At 43.9% G+C, this 12,006-nt stretch overlaps 1 protein-coding gene across 1 annotated transcript in view; it reads left to right on the top strand.

Moving 5' to 3' along the window:
- The first annotated feature begins 7,082 nt into the window (after positions 1–7,082).
- Positions 7,083–12,006, top strand: part of LOC124805394 (myrosinase 1-like) — a 96,781-nt gene continuing 91,857 nt past the window's right edge. Inside the window, exon 1 of the mRNA XM_047265956.1 lies at positions 7,083–7,221. Within this exon, the coding sequence (XP_047121912.1) occupies positions 7,083–7,221 (139 nt within the window). The remainder of the gene's footprint in view (positions 7,222–12,006) is intronic.

Below are 12,006 nucleotides of genomic sequence, written 5' to 3'. Positions count from 1 at the left end.
TACATTTAAACTCATATGTCGTAGTGACCGAATAGTTTATAACTCTGCATTCAATTTCTAGTGATTGGTCATTTTTGCACACAAGTACATGATCACCGTTTCCGGTGCTAGCAACCCTGGAAGTTGGGGTCCATCAACCAAAATTTCTCCCCCAACTCAAGCAAACATTGTCAGTCAATCATTATGTCGTGCCCAATGCACAGATGCGATGGATAAGACACCACTGATCTACTGTAAGATTATCCATCACAGCTGATATCGTGAAAAATTTTACAGTAAGTCCAACACTGGCCAATCATGTGACAGCTAAACCATACATCCTCTACTTTGCAAGTATCATTGCGACCATTCATAGATGACTGCTCAGCACGTCCATTCACACTTAATTGTCGAACACATAAAGACAATCAAATTACACCAGGCAACGATATACATATTTCTAAGACCTCACGCATAGTACTCGATCAATCTCTCTGCATATGGCGGTCGCAGAGCTATCTAGTCCTCTTACATTAAAAGACCATCCTCACCTCGGCATTGACCTACCTACCCCGCAACATCGCTACCCAATTATTCCTCAACCGAGCAGATGAATACAGCTACACTTCACCTCTCTTGACTGAATAGAGCTCTCATAGTCCTAATCCATCCAAGTGCACCACATTTCTGGAAATGTAACCAAGTCTTGGAGCTTAGCACAGCATATCGATCTAGAGTAATAGATCTCAAAGACCCTTAATTTAGTAGCATACAGTTAAGAAGAACAAGAATGGAGCGATATTTATACACAACGTAGTTCGATAGATTTTTAAGCAAATCATCCAATCTATCATGTGTAAAGTATTGTTCTAGAGTCCATGATCGGTGCATCGAAGGTTCCAGTAGGAGAGAGAGAGAGAGAGAGAGAGAGAGAGAGAGAGAGAGAGAGAGAGAGAGAGAGCGAGAGAACATAAACACACACTCCTGAGACTAGAATGTTCAGCACTTAAAAACGGGCAATAACCTTAGATCGCTTATTTTTCCGTCCTGTCAGACATACATCCTTCTCCCCGGTCACCTTACGCTGAGCTATCTCTACCCCAATCGTAAAACTTTTCCTTTCTATCATACGAGCCCAATATAGCCCTGCGGACACGTCTAGTGCCCAATGATCACACCAGATCACGAGTCAGAAGTAACACTATTACTCCATCAGGTCTATATAAAAAATTATAGTTATTAGCAGCCGGTACATCCTACAAGCAAACAGATACGTATAACAGCAGCGTCCAACATGTGAAAATTAAAAGTCATCCCGTCACCGACTGTAAACACCCGTCTGTTAGGTAAGTGTGTACACAATGATTGCAGCCCCTCACAAATACCCACAGCTAACTTAGTTATGACGCTGAAGTCTCGATTTTACACCAAGCATGCGACAGGGTGGGGATCGCGTAAATCAAAGTGCATTTAGAGAAATGTGTCAACCTTCATCACACATGAGATGGAAGTCCTCTGATGACCGACGGATTCACCGTTAACGATAGCAAGTAGACAGCGCTTTTAACCACGTACCAAACACGTATCCGCATACGACTAGAACGCTGGCTATATCACGTGACTAAAGCATCCAAATAGAATACTAGGAAAAAAAATCTACCTTCAGCAACTTGTCTTTCTCTAGAATAAATGAGTCAACGTTTGAATCGTACCTAGTTGCAGCTCTGGCTCAATCGATCATCCCATACACCCTCTGTTATGATTTAACACAGATGTGAGTAAGTTTAGACGTGAATGATTCTGTGTCCTCCTGAAAAGCATCAAATACAGTATTCAACTCGCGTGTATCACTGCTACCTCAGTGAACATTATAATACAAGAAAAAATTGACTGCCTTCCTTATTTGGCTCGCTTCGAAGTCACCGTTTTCCTGCATTCCTCTTGTTGTCACATACTTGACTCCATGTACAAATGCCCCCCTGCGAACCAGAAGATAAGCAAGTACGTTCTCATTGTCACCGCATTTCGGTGTATATTAGGTTAGTTTATATCTATGCACTAATCAGTTTTCGTATTTCTTTCGATTTTATGTCAGATCCGTCCATGCAACCGCGACATACGTTATCGTTCTGTGTTCTAAAATTGTCTCTAAATGTAACCAAGGTGTATCCAGTCACCTCCACATTCGGAGAGCGTTTGCTCTGCTTTCTGTATCTCTTTGCACATGCACGCCTCGCGGTTGGTGGCGGAAGCACAAGTGAGCTTTGTTTACTGGCAGATTTCAAGCTTGACGCTGGTTCCTAGGAGGAGGAGGTGGCGGTCTGGTCCTCGAAAAGTAGTTGAAATTAGGGAGTTGAACACGTTTGCATACGTATATGAAATCGTAAATTGAATTATTTAATATAGCGGGGTGGTGAGAATGACTTAGCGAGCGTTCTCGCGATGAGCAAACGCGCTGTTATACGGTCATGGTGGATTACACTGTCGGTCAAACTGGCGCCAAATGCATCCTTTGTACGGCACCCGGTCGACAGGTTCCATCGTGTCCGGCGTTAAGTGCTCGCGGGAGCGGAAAGATGTTTACGTAGTCGGACTCTGAGGCTGGCCGTTTGTGGCGCGACCCTTAGGCGCCGCTCGCCGCCTAGCTGGCGCGCTGGCCGTGGGGCTGTGCAGGCACCGTTGGTCATTTGGCGTCAGCTGGCCAATGAGCTGCTGATGGAGCGGGCTCAGCCGGCCGTGCGTACGTCAGCTGCCCTCTGGAGTTTCGCTGTGTGAGCATGGAGAAGTCAGTTGGAACACACCTGCATGACCGTAATGTCTGAAATAAAGAGTCATTTTCCAGGTATTTACAGAAGGCTATGTCCGTCGCGTGTATGGAGGGTGTGTGACGTAAGCGGGGCGGCGGCGTAGTGATTGTACAGTTATTTTGGTGGGAAAGGTGCAGAGGCGACGAATACACGTGATGAGCAGACAAGGGGCCGCTGTGACATCAAACTCAACAAGTTCCAGCGTGTCCAGCAAAAACATGTTTATGACGTGGGAGCGATCGCTGGGCTCGCCCTCCCCCCCCCCCCACCGCCCCCACGCGCTAGTAGCTGGCCGCGTCACGTGACAGGCGTAGGCAGTGTTTCCGCGCGCTGGCCTGGGGGTGGCGAGGATTTGAACTAATTCAGTTGGAGCGTGGACGTCGTGGTGACTGCACTGCGATATCAAAGATGTGTGTGGTGACTGTGTTGGAGAACAAGTGATGACCCTACTGCTTGAAATAAAGTCTTCAGTCCCTCCCCACCTGCAAAATCAAAGGACATGACTTACGTTACTATAAGAGCAGTTCATTATTTGACGCGATTATGATAGGCGACCAGTGACAAAAGATAAGTGAGGGAGAAAGTTCGTACGTGTTGGTATTTGAACTTGTGATAGATTTTTGCTGTGGATGTAAGGAAAATGGATTTCTCGTCGAGAAAATCGCACATCTTGAATAAATAATAAATGATAATAATACATAGAAGTACAGTTTTCGAGATACTATTGTGTTGGAATTTTAATTTGGCGCAATTTTCTAGTATATGTAGGTCTATAATAATAAATATTAATAATAACAATAATAATAAATGATAATGAATGATAATGAATGATAATAAATGATAATAAATGATAATGAATAATAATAAATGACAATGAATGATAATGAATGTTAATAAATGATAATTAATGAATAGTAAACAAAAGTAAGGTTTTGCAGCCATTATCATGTTGGAATTTGAATTTGAAGGGAATTTTCTAGTGGAGGCAGGTCAATAATAATAAATAATAATAAATAATAATAAATAATAGTGAATGATAATGAATGTTAATAAATGATAATCAATAATAATGAATAATAATAATAAAGCCAAGTGCGGTCTTTGCATGCATTTTCATGTTGGAATTCAAACTTGCCGCCATTTTTTCTTCTGGAGGCTTAGGTTAGTGGACGTAGCATAATTGGCCTATTTTCTGCCAAAATTCAAACTTCCCTTCATTTTTTCTTGAGGTTAGGTTAGTGGACGTAGCACAATTGGACTATTCTTCCGCCAAAATCCACCATCTTGGATGACGTCATGCGATGTTGCCAAGTCTACATGTTGCCATCTTGGATGACGTCATCGCCGCCATCTTGAATAAATTTGGCAACAATGGAGAGTGGGGTGGCACGAACCTTGTCCCCCTACTTACGTCAGTCACAATGTTCTGAAGACATGGAAAGATATGAAGAGCAGCACAGAGGAACGGTGGTTAGAGGTGTTCAAAAACCTTAATGAACAGCGCATGCCGCACACAAACCGCCTGGCCATCGTCCAATATGTACTCGGTTTGTCGGGGTCAACCGCACCTTCAGAACAAGTGATTTCGTTGTTGAATACTATGTGGACATCGGAAAAAACTTCACTTAAAACTGAAACACTGTGTGCAATTCAGAGTGTGTAATTCAATATGGGAACTTGTGAAAATTTTTATGAAATTCTAAATCAAAACCAAGATTTAGTAGAAAATTTCGCTCATGTCACAAATAAGATTTTAGAAATAAATGTAAAATTATTAAATTATGTTCCATTTCTAATTTTAGCACAGTCAGGATGCATGGTCACTCACTTCACCTCAGTTCCCACCCACATGCACAAAACGTCCTACATTGACCATGGCCGCCTTAGGCAAAAACCATTCAAAAATTACAAGAGTGAAAAATTTAATATAGGCTCTTGCGAAAATGTCTTGAAACTGTAATAAATATCCAGAATTAAAAATAGAACGTCATTTATGTTAGATATATTATTTTAAAAGTAAATGAGTTCTTTTGCCGCCTATGTTTCTTTCCTAGTTTCAGAGTAACCGACACACTGAGTCACGTGTTCATAGTCCCCATCCACATCCTCGAAACATCCCGCAATGGAATTTAAAACGTTGGCCGCCTTAGCATTTCTCAACAACAGAGGGCAGAAACAAAACAAATTTTCAGTAATATATAATTATTTTTGTCGCATTAAAAACATCATATAATTTTTATCTGGTGCAAACTGTCGTCATACGGGCAGATGCAGACAATTTTATGGAGTTTCGCCCTCAAGTTGCCACATAATTATGAGTTATTTAGTTTTATAATTGAAAAAAGTCTGCCACGCAAATATGTCGAACGAAATGATATAGCACTTTTGCGGCCTCGTCATGTAGACTTGGAAACGCTACCTGAGGAAGGCAACGTAGACGTGCTGCACAGTTTTAACGTTAAAAGTAATTGTCACTAAAACTGGAATTACCTTGCAGGTCAATTAGCTGCATGGGCACATGAACAGTGGCGCTTTCAGCTGAAATGGCAAACGGTCCAAAAAATAGCAAGGAAACAGGTGTGAGACTGAGGTTGTCCTCAAAAAGTTTATAAAACTATACTTGTAATTCTTTCAAAACCACAATGAATTCTCCAAATCTCGCGTATTCTTCAATGTCAGTGAATTTGTATTTGTCAAAATGTGTCCATTCTACTACACGATTTTCTTTTTAAATGCGCTCCCATCAGATAAGAACGAAGTTATCTTACTTACTGTGGGTGGTGTGCAGTCAAGTCCTCGTAAAATGCGAAGTCTGCAATCCATTCCGGAAGTTCCAATTTTCGTTCCTTCGTTTCCTTCATAAATTCAACAATATCGAGTTTTACATCGAAAAATCGTTCCAGTCATGCCCCTTGACTTAACCAACGCACTTTGCAGCGACTCACGACGTCTCCACGTTCTTTTCCACCGTAAATGGTTGTCATTAACAATGGAATAATGTGTGCGATTTCAGAAATTTTACTATTCGTTCGACCAATTTCTTCACGTGCTCCAGGCCTGCAAATTTAGCACAAGCCGTTTCTTTTTACTTACAGAACAATGAATTCCGTCTGTCGATCGTTACAATATTTTGTTCTTTTATTGTCTACTATATCTTTAGAATCCTTCTCCATAGTACTGTAATGTCGCTTCATAGCAAATGTGCAGTTCCTGTTGTCATGCGAATTGAGATGTCCCATCCTGTCACTCCCATTCATTTTAAAGGACTGTGACGATAGATTTCTACACTGCCTCTTTTTGTGCAAACAGTCACTGGGCTTCGTCCGTGGTACCACGAATGAATAGCGAAGGTTAAACATCGCTGACAGCACAGTCCTGCCGAATTCGAAGAGCTGTGTCGACTGAAAAGTGGCCATCGCAGTACTCGGTGAAATGTCGAGCTGCTACGGGTACTTCCGAGAAGGACCGAACAAAGGCGAGTGACAGCCCCGACTGATGCCCGCACATACTGCACGCGGCCGGCCCTGCTGTAAGCCAATAGTGGATCGCCAGATCATCCACGAAACTCAAGACTCAATGAGAGACTACTTCTGATTTCATTCAGCCCAACGCTGTACAAAAAATTAGGACGATCAACAACCACATCGAAACGTTGTCAGGAGCACCTTTGTTTGATGTAGCTGTAGCTGCATCAGAAGTTGAGCCGACAAGATTCGAACAGCTTCTACAATATGTCAGAAACTCTGTGAAGTAGCACACACCGATACTGGTAAGTTCTGCAGTCGCTGAAAAGAGGCAGAGTTAATTACCAGATAACCGATATCATGAGATAAGGTCACTGAGGGAGACTGCCAAATTCAATTTCATTCCAAGCGCGCTTCTGTGTATCACTGGCAATACAGACGCTATCCGTGGGACATCAACGAGCCGTTGTCTACAGCACTTAAAAATAACTCACTCTGGGTAGTAACAACAGCGAGTTGTAGCTGTTAGTTGGAACGATATAATGAAGAGCTTTTTTTCTTTTTGTCAATAATAATCCTAGTGGTGACCTCAGTAACCAATTCGCTGACGCACAGCTTAAGTGTACACCTCCTGTTTTCGATATCATAAAAGAAATCCTTCTCCACTCTATTTTGTACATTTATCGGCACATGACCATTTGACGAACAGAATATTATCTCGTTGTCTGTGAACAAAGATGATGATGGGGTAATCAAGCTATTCAAACCGTGTACGTATAGGCCTATATATATATACGTGTATCAGCCGAGAGAGCTGCAAGCGGCTATCGCGATGTGGGCGGCTGTTGTCTTCTCCGCCGCTGCGCTGGCTCTTGGGTATGCGCAGACCGCCGTCAACCGCTTCCCCGATGGCTTCATGCTGGGGACGGGTTCGAGTGCTTACCAGGTGGAAGGCGCCTGGAATGAAGACGGTGAGTTGTGATTCGCCCTCTACTGTCTGTGCGACAGCTCTCCCGATCTGTTTCCAAACTTGTCTAAAACAAAAACACAGGGATATGATTCGAACTATATCTCAAAATTATTTGCGTAGCACAATTCTGCCAAGAAGAAAACTAAAGGTTTACCGTTGGGCAGCCGCGCGGAGTGGCCGCGCGGTTAGTGGCGTCATGTCACTGATTGCGCGGCCTCTGCCACCGTAGGTTCGAGTCCTCCCTCGGGCATGGGCGTGTGTGTGTGTAGTTCTTAGCATAAGTTAGTTTGAGTAGTGTGTAAGTCTAGGGACCGATGATCTCAGCAGTTTGCTCCCTTAGGAATTCAGACAGACACATTTGAACCGTTGTGCACTTCAAATTAGTTAAAATTATCAAAATGGTCAAAATTACTGAAAGTACAGGTTTCGTTGGCATCAGTGTGATTAACTGAACGAATTATAACCGCATCCCCGTAACACATCTATAATGGTTCCAAAATGTTTTAGAAATAGTAACATGCTAAGTGCCGAACCAGGAGCGCCGAACCAGGACGATATATGTTTAACTGAACACGAAGACAAAAGGAAAATTTGGTGATGCGAACTATATGACTCGCTACCATTTCCCTTACGTTTGTAATGAGTGTCACGATTTGTTTGAGCACCACGATGATACACCATATGTACGTGCGAGAGCAGGCCTTAGAACAAGTTTCCTTCGCGATGGATCCATAATACTCTGACCGAAAAAAAAAAAAAAAAAAAAAAAAAAACGCAGCACCAATAATGAGTGCCATAAACGAAAATTGGTAGGCGTTTTCCTGCATCGGAAAGGTGACGTCTATTCAAATTTCGCACCAGACGTATACAGAGAGGTCCAAAAAATGTATCCACTGTTTAAAAGTCCATAATTGGCAAACTAATTGACGGAGTTGTCTCATCTTTGGTAGTGTAATAGTTTGTAGTTCCGGCAATCGCCACACAAGCGTTGTATTGCGTTGTTTTGTTTTGTCAGATGACAGTCGCCAAATAGTCAGTGTTTTGTTCTTAGTTGCACCAGTTACTCGAGTAAACATGGCTGGCGCAAGGCTTACATTCGACGAAAGGAAGTAAGTTTTGAAGCGGTATTTTAAGTAAGAAAACATTAATGAGGTTCAACGGCAATGGCGAAATGAGTATCAAACGGAGCCACCGACACGTTTAACGATTCGTCGCATTCGAGACAAATTTGAAGCCGAAGGCTGTTAACAAGTCCAGCTAACTCCCGTCGTGTGTTACAACAATTCACTCGCTCACCACAGAAGTCTGTGAGACAGTGTGCTCGTGAAACTGGAGTCAGTCGCTCAAGTGTTCGGTGAATTTTGAAGACAGCAAAGTGGAAGTGCTACATCCCACGATTGCTACACACAATGAATGAGGACGACCCATCATGGTGCGCAACGATGAAGAGTTTGCAGAGATGATTGTGTGGTCTGATGAGGCACAGTTCAAACTCAATGGTACAGCAAATCGCCACAGTTGCATCTACTGGCCCGCCGAAAATCCGAACGTCCATGTAGACAAAGCCGTGAATTTGCCAGGAGTAAATGGGTGGTGTGGGTTGTCTTACCGGGGCTTGATTGGGCCAGTCTTCTTTGACGGCACAGTTTCCGGTGAGGTGTACCTTCAGAAGCTTCAGACATCCATTTTATCTGCCATCCGAGACTTGTATGGAGACGGAAGAGTTTACTTTCAGCAAGATGGTGCCCCAGCCCACTACCAAAATCGTGTTAGGGCGTATCTCGACGAAAATCTACCAGGAAGATGGATAGGCCGTAGAGGTGCTGTGGAGTATCCACCACGTTCCCCAGACCTAACTCCTCTGGACTTTTACATGTGGGGAGCACTAAAGGACGTCGTTTATCGGCAAAAGCCACGCACATTGGATGAACTTCAAGAATCCTCGTACATTCATGTGTAAATATCCAACTGAACACGTTGCAGTCAGTAGTTCGTGCTGCAGTTCAGTGGCATCGTTTGTGTGTGGATGTTAATGGTGACCATTTCGAACACCTACAGTGATTTCTTTAAGTTCGACTTTTAGCTACACTTTCACCGAAAATGAGACAACTCCGTCAATTAGTTTACAAGTTATAGACTTTTAAACAGTGGATACATTTATTTTGGACCCTTCTGTAAGAGTGAAACGGGCAGCGCCACTTTGTGGATGTAAATCAGGTTTGCTTTAAATACATGCTGTAATGGCCGTGAGCGTTAGTTACATCAGAGATTCGATGTGGTGAGCTGACATTAGTCACGTATGCCTTCAAGGCGACAAAGACTCTATTACCAATAGGTCACTGAGTTTGAACGAGGTCGTGCAGCAGAGCTACGAGTAGCTGGACGTTTCTTCTGCGATATTACAGAAAGACTCGGCAGCAATGTGGACGCCGTACATGACTGCTGACAGCGGTGTTCACCAACTGTACGGTCGCGAGAAGACCGCGGGATCCGGACTGCCACGTGGGACTACCGCGAGGGAAGACCGTCGTATTCGGCGTGTGGCTCTGGCGCATCGTACTGCATCTAAATAACTGTTACAAATTGGTTACTTGAAGGTCAGGTCCGAGCCAGATACCCTGTAACGTGCGTTCCACTGACCGCAAACCACTGCCATTTGTGGCTTCAGTAGATTCAAGCGAGAGCTCACTGGAGGGCAGGGTGCAGGTCTGTCGTATTTTTCGATGAAAGCCTGTTCTGACTCGATGCCAGCGATGGCCGTGTGTTGGTTAGGAGGAGACGAGCTGACATCAGCCACCAATCTTTTTGTGTGATAGACACATTGGACCTACACCTGGAGTTATGGAGTGGGATGGGATTTCGTACGGCAGCAGGAACACTCTTGAGGTTATCCCACGCACTCTCACTGCAGTCGTTTGTTTCGGACCGCTGCCATTCATCAACAGCATTCCACGGCGTGTTTTCCAATAGGATAACGCTCACCCACATACCGCTGTTGCAGCCCAACACGCTCTACAGGGTGTCGACATGTTGCCATGGTCTGTTCGATCACCACATCTGTTTGCAATCGAGCACATGTGAGATATCATCACATAACAGCTCCAGCGTCATCCATAACCAGCGTTAACCGTCCCTGTACTGACCGACCAACTCCAGCCGCCGGCCGGGCTGACCGAGCGGTTCTAGCGCTTAGTCTGGAACCGCGCGACCGCTACGGTCGCAGGTTCGAATCCTGCCTCGGGCATGGATGTGGGTGATGTCCTTAGGTTAGTTAGGTTTAAGTAGTTCCAAGTTCTAGGGGACTGATGAGCTCAGATGTTAAGTCCCATAGTGCTCAGAGCCAACTCCAGCCCAGAAACTAACATCCAGCACCTGCAGAGCGCAACGCAAGGACGTTTGCATGCTTTCATTCAAGATTCTGCCGGTAACACTCGTTATTAATATACCAGCATATCACATTTTCAATGGCTTATCTCGCGCTTAACCTGTGATCTTGAAGCGTTAATCACTTCAGTATGTTACCTAGACAAATTTGTTCCACAAATTTCGTTACTCTTCATTAACTGTTTTTGTGGTATTACGATTTTTCCTCCGTCAGTATATTTCTCCCTGAATGATGTCCCAGCTCATAAACTATATGTCTCTTAGTACTTTTGGTAAGAGTTTAAAGAATTTAGTAGAACTAAAAATTCGTTAAAACTTAACTTTTTCATATGAGATGTTACTTATTTCTGGTGTTACACAACTTGTACAAACGTCGGAATGCAATTATGAACCGAAGGGTATGTAACGGAGGCAGTAACTGAGAAACGAGTCACACGTGGTTCTAGTGTACCCAACGTCCCCGCCGCTTCGTATTCGCTCCGTACAATGGGAAAGCAGTTATAGAGAAGAAAACTTCGGAAAGGGAAATAAATTTCAGGGAAAAAAAAAACATAAGCTTCTAAAAGTTTTCTGATAACACTACAATTCTAAATGGCTTTGAGCACTATGGGACTTAACAGCAGAGGTCATCAGTGCCCTAGAACTTAGATCTACTTAAACCTAACTAACCTAAGGACATCACACACATCCACGTTCGAGGCAGGATTCAAACCTGCGACCGTGGCGGTCACGCGGTTCCGGACTGAAGCGCCTAGAACCGCTCGGCCACTAAGGCCGGCACTACAATTCTGTGAGACTCTTTCAGTAGAACGACCAATTTAATGTTGGATAAGCTTGTTATTCAGCTAGCACTACAATCTAAGACGACGTACCTCTTCTTCGTCAGGTCGCGAGCGACACCTGTGAAGATCGTATCTCATCTGCTTCCGAAGATAATTCAATGATTACAGATTCTTGTCGCAATCGGATTTGTTAATTTCTCCGTTGCTGTATCAACTCAGAGATAACGCTTAACTGCGGTATTTTTACGATCTGTCAAGTGGGAAACGGAAGAGTCCTAGCGACTGTTCTCCGCGACGGTCGCTGACGCTGAAAAGACGAGCCTATCCTTGGCTCGAGGTGGTGCAGTTTAGACAAAAATTTGTCATTCCTGAGGTTCCTGTAAAAGAGAGAAACATATATTACCGCTCTTGTTGATTGGTCCTGGCTGGTATAACCTGAAATAAAGAAAAACACACTCTGGTGAGGGATTAGTAAAACTTAATCCTTCAGCAGGTCAGGCCAACGCGTGGTTGGCCTGTGATGAGGTTGTTGGCCCAGTCCACGGATGAGTCGGTTGCGGGAGCGTCCCGTCTTCTCGTAGAACTTCCTGGCGATGGCGCGAAACCTGTCTCGGAGAGTC

Source organism: Schistocerca piceifrons, chromosome 7 (assembly GCF_021461385.2).
Source record: "Schistocerca piceifrons isolate TAMUIC-IGC-003096 chromosome 7, iqSchPice1.1, whole genome shotgun sequence".
NCBI lineage: Eukaryota > Metazoa > Arthropoda > Insecta > Orthoptera > Acrididae > Schistocerca > Schistocerca piceifrons.
This window is presented reverse-complemented; position numbering and strand designations above follow the sequence as displayed.